This window comes from Mesoplodon mirus (genome assembly GCF_964341445.2).
Source record: "Mesoplodon mirus genome assembly, chromosome: 4".
Taxonomy (NCBI): Eukaryota; Metazoa; Chordata; class Mammalia; order Artiodactyla; family Ziphiidae; genus Mesoplodon; species Mesoplodon mirus.
The window spans coordinates 133,997,715-134,020,928 of NC_138979.1; the positions used below are offsets into that span (position 1 = coordinate 133,997,715).

Genomic DNA, 23,214 nt, shown 5'->3' on the forward strand with positions numbered 1-23,214 from the left:
GATGCCCGGACACCTCGTCATTAGAAACGGAACCCAACTTTAGAGTCGAAAAGAAATTGACAGGGGACCAAATTTAGGGTGGCTCCATAACAACGCGCATGCGTGTCCGAGAGAGCCGCGGCGTTTCCGGGGAGCCCGCCAATCATTTTCCCCACGCAAACTCAGTGGCGGCACTTTCAACTGGATAAACGGGCCTCAGTCCCGCCTTCCAGTTCTAGTGTTTTTTAATGCGAAGATAACCGATGGGGATTGGAACGGAGGCTGTTGAGCTGCAGCAGCTGCTGGCGTCTGAGAGAAGCCTTCGGTGGTCGTCGGCCTAATGAGCGGGCGGCAAAGAACGCTTTTTCAGACGTGGGGTTCAAGAGTCTCCCGATCCACTGGGGCTCCGAGTTGCAGCTCTGGAACTGAGCGGCCTCAGAACCCTGGCATCTCCGGGGCAAGTTTTCCTGCAGCGGCACAGGCAGCAGAGGCGGCGGAGGCGACAGAGGCTCAGCCCGAGTCGGACGATGATGTGTTGCTGGTCGCGGTGTACGATGCAGAGCGGCAGCTGAGTCTAGAGAATGGCGGGTTCTGCACCTCAGCGGGCGCCCTGTGGATTTACCCTACTAATTGTCCGGTGCGGGACTACCAGCTGCACATCGCCAGGACCGCTCTGTTCTGCAACACACTGGTGTGTCTGCCTACCGGCTTGGGAAAGACCTTTATTGCCGCCGTAGTCATGTACAATTTCTACCGCTGGTTCCCCTCCGGCAAGGTTGTCTTCATGGCCCCCACGAAACCTTTGGTGACACAGCAGATCGAGGCTTGCTACCGGGTGATGGGTATCCCGCAGTCCCACATGGCCGAAATGACAGGTATCTTAGAAACAGTGGGCTAATTTGAAATTAAGAGCTGGGACCCAGGGAAAAGTATGCGTTCTGGGAAATAGCGTTAAAGGAATTCCTGACCCGTGTGGAATAGTCCTCAGATCACAATATGCTTATTTTACGTCTTCTCCCTTGAAACATCATCTACTTGTAGCAAGTCCAGCTCTAATGCATAGGGTTGCTTTATTCAATCTTCAGAGAATTCCTGTATCTTGTCAAAGCATTTTGAAGTGATTATGTGTGTATACCCCATCGGTAAGTGAACATGAGTTTCTTCCGCAGAAGGATTTCCCAGTTGAAGAATTTTGTTCTCTTCAAATATTATGTCATTTTGTAGGAATTCTCTAATGGCAGTCTAGTCGTGGTTTTAGGTAAAAGCCAGCATTGATATTGGGACCACAACAAATCTTTAAAATGCATTCCCATGATTTGTCTAATTATCATCTTGAAAGCACATTACCAAAGCAGGAATGCATTCTGAAAATAGGCCAGGTTATTTATATTTTACAGATAAGTCGGGAGTAGTTTAGAATGTACAATGTCACTTTTATTTACAGGATCTACTCAAGCTTTCACCAGGAAGGAAATATGGCGCAGTAAAAGAGTCCATTTTCTTACACCTCAAGTCATGGTAAATGATCTTTCTAGAGGAGCTTGCCCTGCTGCTGAAATAAAGTGTCTAGTTATTGATGAAGCTCATAAAGCTCTTGGAAATTATGCTTATTGCCAGGTAATTTTGTTAAAACGTATTTTATAGTGTAAATATATTGATGAAGAGCATTTTGGGGAATAATTATTACTGATGGAAGTTACTGATGATATTATTATGAAAAAAGCCTTATATCTATTATCTCAACAGATGGTGATAGGAAATACTTTCCTTCATCCATTTAAATCAGTCTCTGCTGTTGTTTTTTAAATTTAAACAAGACTATTAGTGTCAGATGTAGATGATGAGAGTCTCGTTGAGGCAGTGATCCACTACCATATAATTGTAGGTAGTTAAAACAATAATAGGTGGTGATACTAGGGAGAGGGTATAGAGTAAGAGTAGAGGGAAAGTTTATTTCATTTAGTGCAAAGAGATGAATTTCACTGCCAGTTTGTGATTTTGTAAAGCAGTTTCCTTGGGGACTTTTAAGTATTATTATATCTCTGTATTATCTTCTCGAGAATTGCTAGAGTTGATCTCAGCCAGGAAATAGATATATTTTTCCAAGTTAAATTAATACCCAGTGTGTTAAAGTTTCTGCTTGAAAGGAGCATTTTAAAAATTTTATTCTAACTCTGTGGAATTCATTTCGTACATTTAGCTTATATTTAGCAACTTTTTTTTTTTTTTTTTTTTTTCTTTTGGCTGTGCTGCATGCCTTGCAGGATCTCAGTTCCCCTGATTAGGGATTGAAGCCAGGCCATGGCAGTGAAAGCCCAGAATCCTAACCACTAGGCACCAGAGAACTCCCCTTAGCAACTTTATTTTATTTTCAGAAAATTTCTACACATTAAGTGATTTTCTTTTTAACTACAAGGCTTGTGCTTTCACTGAGTACAATGAGACATGACTGACTTCTTTAATATATAAATAGCACTAAGAATTTATACTACACTGAATCTTCCAGATATAGTTTCCAACAGGCATACAGCTTGTTGAAGAATGTAGCTTCCTGGGTTACAAACACAACACCACTTCTATAAAATGCTTGAGAATCCCTCCTGGAAAAAAAGTAATGTATCAGGGACATTTTGTCTTGTATCAGTTTTTAATTAGGACAGTTGTTCTTAAGTCTCCATTAAGTATAATGTTCTATCTGGGTTTTTTTTGGCGGTGCCTCATGGCTTGTGGCTTGTGGGATCTTAGTGCCCCGACCAGGGATTAAACCTGGGCCCTTGGCAGTGAAAGCACTGGACTGCCAGGGAATTCCCTATAATGTTCTATCTTTAAATGTATTCTGTATCATGTTTTAAAAAAACTCCATAAATAATATTTTTGAGTATTAATCAATATTCAGTTTGAGTCTCATTGAATTCATCTTTGTCGTGGGTTGAAATCAGAGCAGTTTTAAGATAATCTAGTTTTAGTACCATTTGCAATAGCAAGACATGGAAGCAATCCAAATGTGCATCAACAGATGATTGTATTAAAAAGATGTGGCATATATATATATGACACACACACACACACACACTGGAATATTAGCTATAAAAAAGAGTGAAATATTGTCATTTGCCACTCAGTGAAATAAATCAAACAGAGAAGTACAAATACTATATGATATCACTTATATGTGGAATCTAAAAAGATAATACAAATGAATGTATATACAAAACAGAAACAGACTCACAGACATAGAGCACAAACTTGTAGTTACCAAAGGGGAGAGGAAAGGGGGGAGGGACAAATTAGGGTATGGGATTAACAGATACAAACTACTATATGAAAAATAGATAAGCAACAACGATTTACTGTAGAGCACTGGGAATTATGCCCATTATCTTGTAATAATCTATAATGTTTTATAATATGCAAAAATACTGAATCACTATGCTGTACACCTGAAACTAAGACAGTATTGTAAATCAACTATACTTCAATTAAAAAAAATAATCTGCTTTTAGTTTCCTACATCTAATGTGGAACTATGGGATACTAAGAGCTGTTTCTGTGACTCAGTTTACTTAGGGGTCCTTTTTTCTTGTACTGGGGCATATGGGAATCTGGCAAATTATCCAGTATTGATTATACCAGAAGTGGGTGTTGAATTCAAACTGTAAAGCCTAGAGAGATGCTTTGGTGCCCCTTGGAAAATGTTTTAGGGTTTAAAAGGGAATTTAAATTTTAAAAATTACCCCAAATTAGTCTTATTCTTTTATGAATAAACTTAATTTAAAAATTTTGAGCCTTCCACATGAAATCTAACTTCTTTAAAATCTTTCCTAAAACAAACATTTTTCATTTCAAATCTAATTTCATATTTGTATTTAATTTTTTTAAATTAATTAATTATTTTTGGCTGTGTTGGGCCTTCATTGCTGCGCGTGGGCTTTCTGTAGTTGCGGCGAGCAGGGGCTACTCTTCATTGTGGTGTGAGGGCTTCTCATTGCAGTGGCTTCTCTTGTTGCAGAGCACAAGGTGTGCGGGCTCTAGGTGTTGTGGGCTCTAGGTGTGCAGGCTTCAGTAGTTGTGGCACGTGGGCTCAGTAGTTGTGACTCGCAGGCTCTAGAGCACAGGCTCAGTAGTTGTGGCTCATGGGCTTAGTTGCTCCGCGGCATGAGGGACCTTCCCGGACCAGGGGTCGAACCCGTGTTCCCTGCGTTGGCAGGCGGATTCTTAACTGCTGCCCCACCAGGAAAGTCCCTGTATTTAATTTTTTTTTTCTATTTTTGTGTTATGATTTATCTTAATCTGGCAAGTGTGCATATGGATATAGCTGTAAGCCTAGACTGTGGCCCAAGCAATGGAGAATAAGCTTGATCTTTTTCTACCATTTGCTCTTGAATTAGCCCTTTGAATATTTTGATTTGCCTCAGTATAGGCCTTGATGTTGTAGCTTTATGTATAGAAGAAACCCTAAAGTGTTTTTCATTGGGATAGCGTATAAACCTAGATCATTTGCTCTTCAGATAACATAACTAAAGATAGTTCCATCTGCTAGCCCATCAGTACTCTAAATAAGGAACAATGATAGTGGATCAGATATACTAGCTTGTTTAACAGAATTATTTTTATTTTTGTATTGGGCAGATGAAATTACAGAATTGTTTGTTTGTTTGTTTTTTAAGGTTGTAAGAGAACTAGTCAAATATACAAATCACTTTAGAATCTTGGCTCTTAGTGCCACACCAGGTAGTGATATAAAGGTAAGTAAAATTTATTAATGTTTAAGAAAATAAGTACTTTTGTATGTGACCAGATCAGTTTTCCATTCTAGTATTTAGTTTAACATCAGGAGTACAGCATTTCATATAAGATGCATACCTTTTCTTCTATGGTTGTAAGAGACTATCTATATTAGAGTCTTCAGACTTCAGTGTGCCAAAGAATCACCTAAAGCTGTTTTTTAAATTTTTACTGTTTTATTTTGGAATGACTTTAGACTTCCAGAAAATTTGCAAAAATTAAAGTCTGTATATCCTTCACTCAGGTTCCCCTAATGTTAACATATTACATAACCATAGTAAAATTATCAAAACCAGGAAATTAACATTGGTACAATACTAGTAACTGATCTGCAAATCTTATTTGACTATTGCCAGTTTTCCCACCAGGGTCCTTTTCTGCTCTGGGGTCCAGTCTATGATCCCACATTGCATTTAGTTTTCACGTCTCCTCAGTACCTTCCAGTCTGTGACAATCCTCATTCTTTTCTTGTCTTCCATGACCTTGATGCTTTTGATGCCAGTTATTTTGTAGAATATCCCTCAATTTGGGATTGTCTGATGTTTTCTTATGATTGGAGTGAGGTTATGTATGCATTTTGGGCAAGCATACCCCAGAAATGATGCTGTACCTTTCTTAGTGCACTGTATCCGAGAATACATGATGATTTGTCTTATTACTGGTGCTGTTAATTTTGACTTGGTTCAGATGATGACTTTCTGGTTTCTCTATTGTAAAACTACTGTTTTTCCCTTTTTAATTAAGTCGGTTGTGGGGGAGATACTATGAGACTATTAATGAGACTGTAATGAGACTGTATGAGACTGTAAATATTCTGTTTTAGCATCCAGTGATGGTTCTTGCTTGCAACAATTATTTCTGTGCTGTTTGCCAAATCATTATTTCCTCCTTCCCTCATTTCTTTTACATTTTAAAATTTGAATTCTTCTGTTGTGAAAAGCTGTCTTCTCTCCTCATTCATTTTTTTATTTTTATTTATTTTTTTAAAAAATAAATTTATTTATTTATTTTTGGCTGCATTGGGTCTTTGTTGTTGGGTCTTCGTTGCTGCACATGGGCTTTCTCTAGTTGCAGAGAGCAGGGGCTTCTCATTATTGTGGCTTCTCTTGTTGCAGAGCTCGGGCTCTAGAGCACAGGCTTCAGTAGTTGTAGCGCACAGGCTTAGTTGATCCGCGGCACGTGGGATCCTCCCGGACCAGGGCCCGAACCCGTGTCGCCTGCATTGGCAGGTGGATTCTCAACCACTGCGCCACCAGGGAAGTCCTCCTCATTTATTTTTAATTCAGGTCTTTACATCAATATGGACTAATGGATATATATATATATATATATATATATATATATATATATATATATATATATATTATGGGCTACAATCCAATACTATCATTAATAATTTTGATTGTTCTAGATTGGGCCATTGAGAGTGCCTTGAAGATGGCTCCTGTGTCCTTTAGAATGCACTTTTGTTTGTGTGTTTGTTTTGAACACTTCCTAACTTACTGGCATCACAAGATATTTTATGTTCATTTAGTATTTTTCCTGTCCCCGCTGTGGAATCCACCATTTCTCCAGGGAGCTCAGGTTTCCTTTATTGGAGGATGGTAAAAAGTTTTGAGCCCTGTCCCATGCAGATTTTGAGCGTTATCCCATGACATTCTAATTTAGTAGCTGTGAATGGTCTTCTGTGTTAGGTTCTGGATAATTTCAAAGGTAGCTTTCAATTCTGCCAAGCCACACACTTTTTTCCTTCTGTCCATAGCCTCGATTAGTTTTAGAAATTTCTATCCTATCATTTCTGCCCAACCTTGTTTAAACATGCTTGATTGTTTTTAGTCATCAAGTCTCTGCTTAAATATCACCTCTTCAGAAAAATTCACTCTTAAGCTATGAAAAGTCAACTCTTCCTATCTTGTTATTTTCCTCTTAATATCTATCACAATCTGTCATTCTTTTGCTTATTCATTTATTTGTTGTATTTTTGTTCCACTAAAATAGTACCTACATGAATGTAGGGATTATGTCTATCTTGGTTATACCTCTGTCAGCAATTCAATACCTGGCATATGGGAGTTACTCAAATATTTCTTGAATGAATGAATGATTAAAAATACTAAAGTCTGGGACTTCCCTGGTGGTCCAGTGGTTAAGACTCTGTGCTACCAACGCAAGGGGCACGGGTTCAATCCCTGGTCGGGGAACTAAGATCCCACATGCTGTGCGGCCAAAGGAAAACAAAATATTGAAGTCTTAGTCAATTTTATAAAATGGTCATATATTTACTCTAGAGTTTGAATGTATGTGGACATTCAGTAACTATAGTGTACTACTGTATTAGGCATTATACTAGGTGTTGGGAATACAAAAGTGACTAAGATGTGATTCTTGCCCTAGAGTATTTTTTGTCTGAAACTAAGCCCATGAGGCTTTACTAGTTTAAAAAAAAAGAGTTCTTAATTTCTGGATACTTTCAGGATTCTTTCTCCATCCTTCCCTCCATCCATCCATCTCTCCCTTCCATTCTTTTTTTTCATCACACCCAATAGTACTGTGGTCTAATGGTACAGCAGTTGTTTATACCAACAGGTTTTCTGTTTTTTCTTAAATTCCCTATTTTTACAATTAAGTTCCTTTATAAGCTTTTGGTGAATGAAATTTAGCTCCAGAAATATATTCACAGTATATATATTGATTTAAATGGAAAATATTCCACTCATTTATTTTTATTTTTGGCCATACCCGCAGCTTGTGGGATCTTAGTTCCCAGCCAGGGATCAAACCTGCACCCTTGGCAATGAAAGTGTGGAGTCTTAACCACTGGACTGCCAGGGAATTCCCTCCACTCATTTATTAATAATTGATTTAGCGTAGGACCTGTGCCCTCAGTTTCTTAACAAGTCAGTTTGTAAAGTATTTCCAAGGTACATTTGTATCCTTTAGTAGTAACAGGACTTCTCTGTTTTCCCCATAAAAAATCAGTGGAAAAAAGTATTTGCCAGGGAATCAGGAAATCTGGGTTTTAGTTCTGGCTCTAAAATTGACTGTTATATAATGTTTTGGGGATTTGGTTTGCTAATCTGAAACTTCTGTTTTGTCTGAGTCTTTATAAATATTGACAGGATATAACACTACCATTGGAAAGCACAAAACACATTTGAGGAACTTGTTGGACATTTTATCTCTTGGATGCTTGGCATGCAAGACAGATGTTTCAAAAGCATTTTCCCCAATTGTGCCACTCCTGATGTGCTATAATTTGTAGTTTTAAAAAATATTTAATGATATAAATTTCTAATTTTTTTCAAAAACTTATTGCTATTTTATTTTTGTTAGTGGCAAACTAAAAAAATTTAATAAGTAATATAATATATAATCATACTTAATTGATTTTCTGTAGGCTGTGCAACAGGTTATTACTAATCTACTAATTGGGCAGATAGAGATTCGTTCTGAAGATTCTCCGGATATTTTGCCATACTCTCATGAAAGACGAGTTGAAAAGCTTGTTGTTCCCCTTGGTGAAGAACTTGGAGCTATCCAAAAGGCATATATACAGGTAAGCCATTTTGATCATAATTCAGGGTTTTAATAAATGAACTGATAATGTAATTATTTTAGTTAACAGAATCTGACTGTGAGAATGTATAGTTATAATCATTTATATAATTAATATGGTAAAAAATTCTTTGAAATGACAACTTTCAGTATGAGCGCCATGTTTTGTATGTACTGGCAAACTATTAGTTAAAGAGGAAATACAAAATGATGGACCATTTCTAAAGCCAATTTGGTTTTGTATTTTCTTAAGTAAACCTTTTAATTGCAGTATAACCAGCCCCCCCAAACATATATGAACAGCACAGTACATTAAATGTAAGTGTGCAGCACAGTGAATTTTCACATAGTGAACACACCCAAAACATGTATACAAATTCAACCAGAACTTTCTTTGTAAGGGAATATATTTTCAATATATTCCTCCCTGATCCCTTGAACAGCAGTGTTTCTCAACTGGGGACCATCTTGCCCACTTGGTGGCATTTGGCAATGTCTTGACACATTATTGATTGATTGGCTGCGTTGGGTCTTCGTTGCTGCACGCGGGCTTTCTCTAGTTGCGGCGAGCGGGGGCCACTCTCCGTTGCGGTGCGCGGGCTTCTCATTGCAGTGGCTTCTCTTGTTGTGGACCACGGGCTCTAGGCGTGCAGGCTTCAGCAGTTGTGCCTCGCGGGCTCTAGAGCGCAGGCTCAGTAGTTGTGGCACATGGGCTTAGTTGCTCCGCGGCATGTGGGATCTTCCCAGACCAGGGCTCGAACCCTTGTCCCCTGCATTGGCGGGCTGATTCTCAACCACTGCACCACCAGGGAAGCCCATTGACACATTTTTGATTGTTCTAACTGGAGGATGTGGGGAGTGGACTTGTTACTGGCATCTAGTGTATAGAGGCCAGGAATGCTACTTAACATCCTGCAATGGATAGGGGAGCCCCCCAACAACAAAGAATTATCTGGTCCAAATGTCAATACTGTAGCTGTAAGACAACTGCTTAGGCAGTTATCACTTTCAATGGGAGAAATTTGGGGTAGCAGTTGGTTTTCTAAAGTTCATAATTATTGTCATGCTAGGAGAAAACCTTGTTTTTATATCCTCATTGCTGTGGATTAAAGATGGCTACAAATTCTTTGCTACTCTTCCCACTGAGAGGCAGGATACATTTCCCCCTCCCTAGAATCTAGGCTTACCCTAGGCTGACTTTGACCAATAGAATTTGGTGAACCCTAAGTTAGCCATGGTGAGCCTCAAGTTAACCATGCTGAGGAGAAAGGAGGAGCCAGAGGATAGCTAGAACTGAGGGTGCAGACACATAGCCTCAGTTGAGCTATTTCAGCAAGCTCCCAGCTCTCTGAGACTCTAGACATCAGGAGCAGAGACGAGCTGTCACTGCAATGCCCTGACAGAATTCTTTTTTATTTTTAATATTTTGTTTTGCAATAATTTTAGACTTTTAGGAAATTTGCAAAAATAATATAGAGAGTTCCAGTGGGAAGATACGTTGAGACTATGCAAATACCCTGATTCTCAAAATATTTTGTCCACTAACTTTAGCATATAATGATCGTTCTTGCCTACAACAGTTATTCCTGTAGTATTTGCCTAATCATTGTTTCTTGTTTCCCTCATTTCTTTTACATTTGTTAATTTGAATTCTTCTATAATGAAGAGCTGTTTCTTCTCCCCAATTTACTTTTTCAATCCTTTATATTAGTATGGATAATTATTATGTTAATGGATAATTTCTTTTTCCTGTGGGTTAAGTTCTGTACTATCATTATTAATTTTGTTGCTCAGATTGTTACAGCTTTGGCCATTAGGAGTTCCTTTAAGATGGCTCCTGTGTCCTTTAGACATTCACTTTTTGTTGGGGGTAGGGGGTTGGTTGGGGGAGGACTAGTTCCTAACTTTCTGGTATTACAAGATATTTTATGTTCATTTAGTAGTTGTCCTGTCCCAGCCATAGAATCAACCATTTCTCCAAGGAATCCTTATTCCTTCTATGGAAGAGTTGTATTTAGAAACCAAGACATGGGCACTAGATATGTTCATTGTTACTGTGTCATCATCCCTTCTAGGCCCTCTCTGTTACCTGCTTGAATTCTTCCCTGCAGAAAAAGAATCACAAGCAAATGAAATGGTTGTTGTTTTAACCTATGATGTTTTTGTTTGTTTGTTTGTTTGTTTGCCTTACGCGGGCCTCTCACTGTTGTGGCCTCTCCCATTACGGAGCACAGGCTCCGGACGCACAGGCCCAGCGGCCATGGCTCACGGGCCCAGCCGCTCCGTGGCATGTGGGATCCTCCCAGACCGGGGCACGAACCCGCGTCCCCTGCATCGGCAGGCGGACTCTCAACCACTGCGCCACCAGGGAAGCCCTAACCTATGATGTTTTGAAGTAGTTTGTTATTCTGGAATGAATAACCAGAAAGTTTATCTATCATTTAATCTTTAATAAGTCTTTCTTTTTTTTTTTTTTTTTTTTTTTTTTACTTTTTACAGAGGCTTACTTTTTTTTTAAACAATTTTTTTTTTAAATTTATTTATTTATTTATGGCTGTGTTGGGTCTTCGTTTCTGTGTGAGGGCTTCCTCTAGTTGCGGCAAGTGGGGGCCACTCCTCATCACGGTGCGCGGACCTCTCATTATCGCGGCCTCTCCTGCTGCGGAGCACAGGCTCCAGACGCGCAGGCTCAGTAATTGTGGCTCACGGGGCTAGCTGCTCCGCGGCATGCGGGATCCTCCCAGACCAGGGCTCGAACCCATGTCCCCTGCATTGGCAGGCAGACTCCCAACCACTGCACCACCAGGGAAGCCCAATAAGTCTTTCTTAAAAAGAAGTTTTATAGAAATATGGTTTGTTTTTTGTTTTTAAATTATTTGTAACAAAATTCTAAGTGTTAATAATTTAAGATATGGCAAAGTGTTTCTGGTAATTATCTCATAAATGCTAATACATTTGGTTATGATTAAGATCACTCCATTTATAAGTATAAAAGTTGTAATTTGTATAATCACATAATAATTTAACTTTATTGATTTTTTTAGAGTGCTTCTTTAGGCACATGTGGTCAGCAAAGCTGATCAGCAAAGCTAGAAGAGAGGAAAGATTGAAATGTACTAAAATAGCTATATTTTAGGAAATAAAACTTAGGCAAATTACATATTGCTGTAGTAGGTCTTCATCTGGAGGTCGCTTTTTACCTTCACTATGGCATCAAGCTCAGGACCTTTTGTCTGCTGTTTCCCTCCCTGGAATGCTCTGTCTTCAGAACTTCTCAAGCTAGGCATACTTTATCATTCAGATGTCAAGTATTACCTCTTAAAAGAAACCATCTTTGGTGGCATGAACACATGGAGAACTGTGGGAGCCTGCATGCCCAGTTCTCCCCTGAGAGCGCCCTGCTGTCACTCATGCAGCAGTAGGCTCCGTTGCTTGCCCAACCCAGGCCACCGTCTCTCCTGCTGCTTGGTACCAGAGGCAGCCCTGGCCCAGAGCGGTCCATCCCCAGCCAGGAACCTTAGTGTGGGAAACGGGCTGCTGGGAGTTGGAAGGGCGCTGGCAAGGTCACAATCCAAGGGCCCGCTCCTCTGCATCCTGGGGCTGGACGACGGATGAGGCAGGGGGTGCCCGGGCAGCACAATTGCTGCTCCTCCCCCCACCCCCCCCAAAAAAAGAAAGAAAGAAAGAAAGGAAGGGAGAGAGGGAGGGAGGAAGGAAAGAAAGAAAGAAAGCCTCTTTGTCCACTTATAAAATAGTGACCCCCTTCCCATCAAAGACTCTACAAAGCATTACTGAGTTTTAGGTTCTTAAATGTGTTATCATAATCAAAATTATTCTAACTTCATTTGTCTCATCCACAATATCCCCAGCATCAGGAACAATGCTTGATATATAGTATATACTTAATGAATATATTTTTTAAAATATCTATTTATTTATTTATTTGGCTATGTCAAGTCTTAGTTGTGGCACGCGGGATCTTTGTTGTGGCATGCAAAATCTTTCATTATGGCACGTGGGCTTCTCTAGTTGTGGCGCGGTCTCTCTAGTTGTGGCACGCAGGCTCCAGAGCATGTGGGCTCAGTAGTTGTGACGTGCAGACTTAGTTGCCCTGCGGCATGTGGGATCCTAGTTCCCCAACCAGGGATCGAACCCGCCTCCCCTGCATTGGAAGGCAGATTCTTAACCACTGGACCACAAGGGAAGTCCCTTAATGAATATTTTTGAGAGAATGAATCAGTGAATGAAATTAAATGTACTCAAGGAATTTTTATTTAGTCATCACTCTACAAATATTTACCTATGTGCTAGACTTGTTCTAGGCCCTGAAGATGCAACAGAGCAAAAAGGCCCTCCTTTCATTGTGCTTAGTTTGGAGGGAGAGGAGGAGAGTTAAGAAATAAACAGACGGGCTTCCCTGGTGGCACAGTGGTTGAGAGTCCGCCTGCCGATGCAGGGGACACGGGTTCGTGCACCGGTCTGGGAAGATCCCACATGCCGCGGAGCGGCTGGGCCCATGAGCCATGGCCGCTGAGCCTGCAGGTCTGGAGCCTGTGCTTCTCAATGGGAGAGGCCACAGCAGTGAGAGGCCCGTGTACCACAAAAAAAAAAAAAAAAAAAAAAGAAAAGAAATAGACAGACAAACACATATGTTCGTTTTTTGTGTTTTTTTTTAAATAAATTTATTTATTTTATTTTTGGCTGCATTGAGTCGTCGTTGCTGTGCACGGGCTTTTTCTCTGGTTGCGGCAAGCAAGGGCTACTCTTCGTTGCAGTGCACCAGCTTCTCATTGTGGTGGCTTCTCTTGTTGCAGAGCACAGGCTCTAGGCCCATGGGCTCAGTAGTTGTGGCTCGCGGCTCTAGAGCGCAGGCTCAGTAGTTGTGGCGCATGGGCTTAGTTGTTCCGTGGCACGTGGGATCTTCCCAGACCAGGGCTTGAACTCATGTCCCCTGCATTGGCAGGCGGATTCTTAACTGCTGCACCACCACGAAAGCCCAACACATATGTTCTTGAATTATCGTTGAATCTAATAATTGCTTGTGCTGACTCTCACATGGATTATCTGGGGATAATTGTCAAGTACTTTAAAATTTTATCATCTCTCTGTGTTTACTTAAAAATTCATTTTAAGACAAACTTTATTTAATATATAATTTAATATATAAACTATTTTAGTATGTGAGGAAATATATTTGTAAAAGGATTTTAAAATAAACTTAAACTAAATTTCTTTGAAATTTGCAGATTTTGGAAGCACTTGCAAGTTCTTTGATCCAGAGGAATGTTTTGATGAGAAGGGATATTCCCAATCTAACAAAATACCAGATAATTCTGGCAAGAGATCAATTTAGGAAAAACCCATCTCCAAATATTGTGGTAGGTATTTTAAAATAAATTTTGCTGATAGACTACGTTTTTACTTAGAACCAGGATGAAATGTAAATAATGATTGTTTTTTGGTGTATATTAGCTCATCAAGAATTCAGGGATGGTTTATATAGTTTCTAAAAACATGAAAAAGATCTAGCAGGAATACGGTTTAATGATGTGAATTAAGATAAATTTATCTTATAACTTTTAATTAAGAATTGGTCTTTTAGTTCACTTCTGTTTTGCAAAGTCAAAGGGTCATAAGAGGGTAGATTTTAACTAACTTTTAGACCGATAGCATTTAGTCTTAAATCTCCATACCGAGGTTGGATTAAGCATCACAGTAAGCTTTGTATTTTTAATCTTTATAGGAAAAAAATAGGTGGATAGGAACGTATCCATCAAGTTAAGTCCAGAGTCAAAAGAGATGCTCACAAGCATGAAAAGGCACTGAGTCATTCTTGGAACTGAGAGGGAATGCATGTGTAAAAGAACAGAGGCAATTGAATGAAGGTATAAAGGAGACAGTGAGAAAACCAATTTGCCTGAGGTAAAGGATTGAGGGAGTCAGATATGATCCAGGTTGTGACCACCTGGGAGTAGCTTTAAATGTTATACTAGAAATATGGACTTTATTCTATAGTATCTGGGAAACCACAAAGGGAATTTTCTGTGAAATTGCAGTGTATTATACTAGACTTCAATAAAATGTTTAAAGTTTCTGCTAGGGGTTAAAAGTTCATTAAAATTTTAAATCATAAATCTAAACCTGTTGAACTTGATCTCACTGATGAGAGTTTATGTTTTACAGAGACATTGTTTTACCCTTTTAGGTAATTAGGGTGCCATTTTAAGGCATTTATCACTATCCTGGAAACATTTAAAATGAGTGTAACTGATATTAAATGCTACTAAAAATGTAGGGTATTAAATAATAGTCTTCATCTCTAATAAAGGAAAATAATTAAAATATATTCTCAATGGTCTTTTAAAGGTATTTTATTGTATAGATATACCGACTGTATGCTCCTATAAAAGGAATATGTACTTTACTTTTCCTTGAGAGTAGTGGTTAAAGGCACAAGCACACTGGACCAAATTTCCTAGGTTCAAATACTGGCTCTGCTACTTATCACCTACGTGAGCTTCCACATATGTAAAATGGGCATAACAATAGTACCTACCTTCTAGGTGTTAAGATTAAATAAGTTTGTATAAGTAGTGTGCATATAACAGTGTCTGGTGCTCCCTGTCAGATGTTACTGTGGCATGTATACTTGGCGTTAAATGTTAGTGTTAAACAGTTTGATTAAATATTTGTCCTGATGTCAGAAATATTTATGAGGATATGCCCATATCTGTTTTATTTTCCCTTGTATCCCAAATGTCTAGCTCAGTGCTTGGCAAATAGTAGGTGCTTATTAAATTGTTTTGAAAGACCAAATAAATCTATATACTGCTAATAATTTACCTGCAAAGAAAAACAGCATATGATAAATATTCCCCCGTTCATTTATTCTCTTTAAAATGTAAGTTTCGGGCCTCCCTGGTGGCGCAGTGGTTGGGAGTCCGCCTGCCGATGCAGGGGATACGGGTTCGTGCCCCGGTCTGGGAGGATCCCATATGCCGCGGAGCGGCTGGGCCCGTGAGCCATGGCCGCTGGGCCTGCGCATCCGGAGCCTGTGCTCCGCAACGGGAGAGGCCACAACAGTGAGAGGCCCGCATACCGCAAAAAGAAAAAAAAAAATAAAAAAAATAAAATGTAAGTTTCATGTTGAATTAAATAAAGGGGCAGATTGTATATGGAAAGTACATTGACACCTTTCCATAGCAACATCTTAGGACATTCAGTAGAACCAATAAGTTCTGCATGGAACATGTATCTTCATTTCTTTCTCTGGGTAAATTTGATACATGCTTGTTTTTTCTAGGGACTGCAACAAGGCATAATCGAGGGAGAGTTTGCTATTTGTATTAGTTTATATCATGGTTATGAATTATTGCAGCAAATGGGAACGAGATCATTATATTTCTTCCTTTGTGGAATTATGGATGGAACTAAAGGTAAATTATATGAAATTATTTTTTAAAGTGCTGACATGTATTATTTTGGTTAACGATATGTATTGAGCCATTTGGATTACTTAAAGTGCTTTATTTTAAAAAGCAGTGAAGGGGACGTCCTTGGTGGTCCAGTGGACTTCCTTGGTGGTCCTCCCCAATGCAGGGGGCCCGGGTTTGATCCCTGGTCAGGGAAGTAGATCCCGCATGCTGCAACTAAGACCCAGCACAGCTTAATAAATAAATAAATAAAATAAAAAGCAATGAAATAGTTATGTAACAAATTCTTTCTTTCTTTTTTCTTCCTTCCTTCCTTCCTTGCTTGCTTCCTTCCTTCCTTTCTTTTTCTTCTTCTTCTTTTTTTTCTTAAACTATGGACATGTATTTCTCACAGTTCTGGAGGCTGGGAAGTCCAAGATCAAGGTGCCAGCCCATGTTTCTTTGCTTTTGATAAATTGCTGGAAGAAAAGAAGCCATTCATTAATACATATGTAAATGTGGAACTAGAAAAAGTTGCTGGTTTTTATTTTTAAATTTGAAAAACTTGCATTCATTGCTATAGTTTAATTGCTTTTAAATAAATGATATATTTGATTAGTTTTGCTATTAAATTTATTGGAAAAATATTTTCTTAATTTCTGAAGGAATGACTCGGGCAAGAAAAGAACTTAGCCGAAATGAGGACTTCATGAAACTCTATAATCATCTAGAGTGCATGTTTGCACATACACGTAGTACTTCAGCAAGTGGCATTTCTGCTATCAAAAAAGGTCTGGTTTTTCTTTTAAAATTTTATTTTGTTTCCCTTTTATCAAGGTTAATTTTAAAATTATGCTCCATTGATCCACATGTCTATTTATATCTACTTATATTTCTGTAGCAATAGACCTGTTAAATGCTAAAAGATCTTATTCTTCAACTTAGGATAAATATATATTCAAGCAGTTCATAAACTTTAAATATATAATAGAAGTTAGTAGTAGTTGTTACTGGTAGTGAAAATTCTCAGAACTACCAAAAACTGATTCATAGCTTAACTAAATGTGAATTTTTCCCTTCTCTTTGCTGCTGATTCTCATTTGGAGTCTTTCTCAGAATGAAATTTTCATAGAAATTCAGTTTATTTTACAGTAAGGTTTGTGTGCTACCCAGGTGCTACTTACTGTTTAAATAAAAAGAAATAAGTTTTAACGAATCCATTTTGAAAAGGGTAATTAAAATACATTAATGTAATCGAATATGGAAAAATACAGAAGAATTTTTTGTGTTTTGTTTTTCTACAGGAGATGAAGATAAAAAGTTCTGCTATAGTCATCCAAAATTAAAGAAATTAGAAGAAATTGTAGTTGAACACTTCAAGTCATGGAATGGTAGGTCGTATTTAATAGACTCAAGGCAAGGCAAAGTTATTGAAAAAGCTAAAGCTCTGACTCATTAGTTTGTGCTAACATTTCTTATGGAGAAAATGAGCTTTTAATTATTCTGGATAATGAATATAAAAAAGCTCTGAGAAATTTTGGGAGCGTAGGCACCAGGGGAATGGTGGAAATGTTAAGAATAGGGTATTATGTGAAAAAGAAAAGTCAGCCTGGGGCAGTATAAGGGAAGCAGATAGTAAAACAATGTATAATATAATGGTAGGGAACAGTAAGCTAGGTGAGAAAATAGAGAGTCATGAAGGAGGCTATTTTATATAGGGTTTTAGAGCAGACCTCTTTGTAGGGTGATGTTTGAGCTGTTACCTGATGGAAGTAAGGGAGCAAGCCTTGTGGATTTCTGTAGGAGGATCATTCCTGGCAGAGAGGATAGCAGATTCAAAGGCCCTGAGGCAGTAGGGTGCTTGGTAAGATTAAGGATCAGTAAACAAACCAATTTGGCTGGAGTAGTGTAATGAGGATGAGTGGTGTAGGCAGAGGTTGGAGAGATAGCCAGGGGCCAGGTCACGTAGGGTTTGTAGGCCATGTCAGGACTTTGGATTTTATTCTGTGCATGCTTGTGATTTGTGAAACTATTACAGAGGCATTCGGAGCAGCAGAGTGACGTGATCTGACTTATATTTTTAAAAGATCACTCTCGTAGACGTTGGCCAATTAGGAGGCTATTGTAATAATCTAAGATGATAACAGATGATGATAGCTTATACCAAGATAGTAGTACCAAGCAGCAAGGTGGTTCTGAGAAGTGGTTATAGATTCTAGATATATTTTGAAGTTGGAGCCAACAGTGTTTATTGATGGATTGGACATAGAGTATGAGAAAAAAAATCATAAGTGTAGGAGTATGTGTGTGTGTGTGTGTGTGTGTTTGCAGATGACTATATGAACAAAGAGAAAACTAACAACATGGAGAAGAAAGAGCAAACATATTAGGATGCTTTTGAGACATCGAAGTTGAGATGTGTAGGCATTGGATAAGTGAATCCTGGTCTCAGAAGAATGGTCTGGGATATTTTTATCTATTTACATATATATAAATAAATTTTAGAGTTATCAGCATAAAGGCAATATTAAAAGTTTCAAGAATGGATGTGATCATATCACCAGGAATACAGTTTAGGGACAGAGGGCCGGGAATTAGTCCTGCAGAATACCAACATTCAGAGTTCAGAGGGGAAAATGCCACAAAGGAGATTGAGAAAGAAACCAGACAAGTGAATTATCAGAGATGCTGAGGGAAGAGACTATTTCAGTAGGAAGGAGTGGATTGTGTTAAATACTACTGAGAGGTGTGGTCAAATGAACTAAAAAGCATCCCCTGAGTTTGGCAATATAGAGTTATTGATGACTTTGGTAGAGCAGCTTTAATAGAATGAAGATAGAAAGGCAGGCTGCGGCCTGTTGAAGGAGATAGGCTTTGCACTGAAAGTAGCTATTGATCTGCAGTTGGTCAGATGTAGAGTCTTGATGCTATGCTGATTCAAAGGAGGTTTATCTGGAATAATTTTCCTGCAACAGCAGCTGCTTCTTTTTCCTTATGTATTATACATTAACTTTTTAAGTCATTTAATTCATAAGGTTGTTATGAAGACTAAATGAGTTCATATATAAAATGCTTAGTGTAGTCTCTGGCACACACATGATCATTAACATAATATAAATCATGTTTAAGAAAGAAGGATTGTCAAAGTGCCATGCAAAGTTAAAAAACAAAAGAAAGCAAATAACAAAAAACTCCACACAACTTGCAATTATTAACCAATTGCTATATGCAAGTCTACATACTTTATATTTACTGTTTCATTTAATCATCACCTCAATCCATTTTAGATATTAAGAAACTAAAGTTTAAAGAGATTAAATGACTACCATGGTCACACATCACCCAGAGGCTAAGTGGTCCAGCCTCAAAATCATGTTTTATTTATGCATTCTACTCCTCCCAAGCACAGAGACATTGGCAACAGCTTTGTGATTGACTGTTGGGTATATTCTGCAGTTTCCTTGGAGAATTTGAACATATCAATAATTCAGAGACAGAATACGATGGCCTGGATTAAGACAGTGCCTTTAGTGAGCAGAAAGGAAAGGGAAGATATACAAAATCAGTGAGAGCTCTGCAGTCCTGTGCTTCTGATTTAGAAGGTAAAGGGGAATAACAGGCATCATGCATGAAGTGAAGGACTGGTCAAAAGGTAATTTTTATTTGGTTTAGGTTTTTATTTTATGACAGCCAATGAGAGATAAGGAGCCAGGTTTATTAAGATTACTAGAAAAGGTAGGAGGAAAACCAGCAAAGGTTTAAGATGCCTTAAATTATTTTTTTGAAAGAATTGTCACTCACTAGTATATAGTTTCAGGTTTGTCTTTTGAATTAGTTCTCATCTAAATGCTTTTATAAAAGTTGTAATTAAAGTATTTTTGTTATATAGCTCAAAAGACATCTGACAAGAAATGTGACGAGACCAGAGTTATGATCTTCTCTTCATTTCGAGATAGTGTTCAAGAAATTGCAGAAATGCTTTTACAGCATCAGCCAATTATTAGAGTAATGACCTTTGTCGGCCATGCCTCAGGGAAAAGCATGAAGGGTTTTACCCAGAAGGAGCAACTGGAGGTAATTATTTTTGGAGATGATGAATATAAAAATAAAATTGATTAGCTTTGCACTTATGTCTTTTTTTGTTTTAACTCACTGGTCAGTTGGCTACATCTTAAAGATAATTTTGTAGTAAATGTATAAATAAAACTAGGCATATTTTGAAAGACCAAAAAAAGTGTTTTTTGGGGGGATTTTGAAATGTTTTTTTAAAAGTATAATGGTTAAGCAGAAAGGCTCTGGATTCATATTATGTAGGTTGGAATCCTGGTTCTTCCACTTATAAGTTTCTTTACTTCCTGTGCCTCAGTTTTCCTTATCTGTAAACATACCCTGTAGAGCTATTGTAAGCATTAAGTGAAATTGTACTGTAGAGCCTTCAAGAAATGTTTACTATTTATTTATCTTAAGTCACTTTAGTTATTTATTCCAAACAAATAAGCTTACACTTTTTTCTGTTATCTAAAAATCTTAACTTAAAAATATGGTCAGAGGAAACCATGGTGGTATTTAAGGTAGCTGTATGCTCTGAATATTGGTCATAAATTTTTGAGTGCTATGATGTTTTGGGGGATATTTTAGACTATAGATTTTTATAAACTGTATACAGGTTTTTTCAGGTTAGCTATAGGTCTACACTTGAGTAGCCTCTGACAGTTAGGTATGTCTTTAATGTCTAATTCATTTTGACAGATCCTTTCTTGATTCTGTCAACATTAATAGATGAGGACTCCTATTATTAAATACTTCTTATACCAGTCCCCACTGTACTCAGAAGAGTCTGTTTAAGCAAACTGGATCTGGTGGAGGGAGTCTAGGAGGTTTTCCTGAGTCTGAATGTAACACTTTTCCTATCTCAAGTCTAATAAGTACTCTAAAGGGTTCAGGCATCTAGTGGATGATTATTACTAATGTTAATAATCACGTTAGTGATTAGTAATATCTGTGTGAAAAATGAAGTGAATTTCTACCTAGGAAGTCAAGCATTTTGAAATACCCATAGCCCCCAACCTGGTCTCTGGCCAGCTTCATTATTACCCAGAGTCATATTTCCTGGGTTTGTCAGGTACCATAAGAAACCTTATAGGTTTTATTCACTTTGTCTTTTACTCACTTTTATCAATAATATTTTTATGTAGGCCAGGGTAACAATCCTTTTTATTACTCCTATACATAATTGCTTTCATAACAGCAATTTTATTCTGAAATAAGCTTTCAAGCAAATAGTTGTAATTGAATTATTCATTTATCTAGAAACAAGTGATGAAGTCACAGAGGAAGTTGGGGGCCAGATTCTTTAGGACCTTACATTTCCATTTTAATGACTTTGGCTTTTACTCTGAATAAGGTGAGAAGACCTTGGAGAATTTGGAGCAGAGGAGGGTCATGTCCTGATTGATATTTTAAAAGAATCACACTGGCTGCTGTCTTAAGAATAAACTATAGGGGCTAAGGGTGGAAATAGGAAGACCAATTGGAAGACTTATTATAATAATTCAAGCTAAAGATGATGGTGGCTTGGACTAGGGTGGTAGCAGGTTGTGAGAAATGATTGGATTCTGGATATATTTTGAAGGTCAAGTTGACAGGACTTATTGACAAATTAGAGTGGGATATGAGATAAAGGAGTGTGAAGGCTGACTCCAAGGTTTTTGGCCAGAGCAACTGAAAAGAGTGGCTATTAACTAAGGTGGATAAGACTGCAGGAAAGGCAGGTTTTGTAGAGAATATTAGCTTGGTTTTGGACAAATTAACTTTGGCATGCCTATGAGATTAGTGGTTTTCAAACTGTCAAAACTGATGGAGGACCAGTTTATTTCCATTCAATACATCACAGACAGATACCTTTGAACATTACAACAAAAATGAATTACTAGAAAAATAAGCTTAATGAAAAACAAAGTTCATGTCTAAACTTTTCTTTTAGAGTCAACAGATGGGGAATACTCTGTCAAGTTTCTAAACTCTTACTCTTAGTTTTTGTAGTCTTGTCAGCTGGTAGTAAACTGTTTGTGAACCAGTACTGGCACCAGTAATAAATACTTCACAGATTGTACTTTGAGTTACACTGTTTTAAACATCAAGTAGCGATGTTAAGTAAACAATTGAGTATATGTCTTGACTTCATGGGTTCATGGAAATATATATTTGGGAATCATCATCATGTAGATGAGACTGGATTGAATGAAGACATAGAAGATGTCCAAAGACTGACTGCTGGGGAATCAGAATAAGTGGCTAGTGAAATGGGAGAAAGACCAGGAGAGTGTGGTATCTCCTGGAGGAGGAAGTGATTAAATGTATAAATGCTGCTGGTGGGTCTTATAAGATGATAACTGGGAATTAACTATTGGAATAAGAGAAGAAGGCAAATGACCTTGAAAAGAACATTTTCAGTGGAATGGTGGGACAAGCCACCACTTAGAAGAGCTGGAGATAGCAAGTATACAAGTCTTTCAAGGATTATTACTAAAAGGAGCACAGAGATGGAAGTAGTTTTTTGTTTGTTTGTTTTATGTTGAGATACATAATAGTATGCTTATATGCTGATAGGAATGACCAGTTGAGAAAGAAAAATTGATGATAGAGCAGAAACTATGGGGGGGTGACCTCAGTTAAGAACACAGATAGTTTGTCCAAAACAATAGGAGGGGAAGGTAAACTTCAGGCACAGGTAGAGGTGGGTATGTAGATGTGGCAGTGACACCTTGCGGAAAGTCTTTTTTGATTGCTCAGTTTTTGTCATTTCACCAACTGAGAGTGAGGATGGGGAGGAAATGTTGGAAGTTTGATGAGAGAGGAGTGAGGAGGAGAATGGGGACAGTGAATGGATTAGGGAAATATAAGATTATTTTCAGATAGCACTAAGGGCTCACTCAAGGTGAGATATTATGAGTTTAAAGTGTAACCAGTCAGCATGGTTGGTGTTTTCCTTCAGCCACATTCAACTGTGTAAATACAGACCCGGTGGAAAGTGGGATGTAATCAGTGTTGCAGTTTAGTTAGGAATATGGAGGAGAGAGAAGCAAGGGAGTGGGTTGTAAGCTAGAGTGTAGTGTAAACAGCAAAAAAAATGGTAGGATCAGTAGATTATAAGAAGTCCTGGTGGAAATTACTTAATCACTTATTCCTTTCTTTGATTAATTAAACAACTTCTGATTCATATTTATTTTTCAAACTCTAGGGAAATTGATATCAATCCTAGGCAAATAAATAACAATTTAGCTTGTACCTGCTACTAAAAAGAAAGTTCTTTGACATCCTTTATTAATCTATTAATTATTTATATTAAAGAATTATTTTTTTTACAACTCTAGCTCTGTGGGCTTTTTTTTTTTTTTTGATCAGGACAAAAAGGACATCTACTTTAAGTTACATACAGGTAATGTTAGGTCAGTCTTTCCTTGGCTTAATGTCATTACAGATT

At 38.0% G+C, this 23,214-nt stretch overlaps 1 protein-coding gene across 3 annotated transcripts in view; it reads left to right on the forward strand.

Moving 5' to 3' along the window:
- Nucleotides 1-223: 223 nt before the first annotated feature.
- The window catches only part of FANCM (FA complementation group M), a gene marked incomplete at its 3' end in the record, with an annotated part of 56,600 nt that continues 33,609 nt past the window's right edge, over nucleotides 224-23,214 (forward strand). For all 3 annotated transcript variants that reach the window (XM_082618432.1, XM_082618433.1, XM_082618434.1), the window contains exons 1-9: nucleotides 224-854; nucleotides 1,424-1,596; nucleotides 4,647-4,724; nucleotides 8,162-8,320; nucleotides 13,566-13,697; nucleotides 15,623-15,755; nucleotides 16,397-16,522; nucleotides 17,036-17,122; nucleotides 19,621-19,805. In XM_082618432.1, coding sequence (XP_082474558.1) covers nucleotides 320-854; nucleotides 1,424-1,596; nucleotides 4,647-4,724; nucleotides 8,162-8,320; nucleotides 13,566-13,697; nucleotides 15,623-15,755; nucleotides 16,397-16,522; nucleotides 17,036-17,122; nucleotides 19,621-19,805 — 1,608 coding nt within the window. In that variant the 5' untranslated portion in view covers nucleotides 224-319. The remainder of the gene's footprint in view (nucleotides 855-1,423; nucleotides 1,597-4,646; nucleotides 4,725-8,161; nucleotides 8,321-13,565; nucleotides 13,698-15,622; nucleotides 15,756-16,396; nucleotides 16,523-17,035; nucleotides 17,123-19,620; nucleotides 19,806-23,214) is intronic.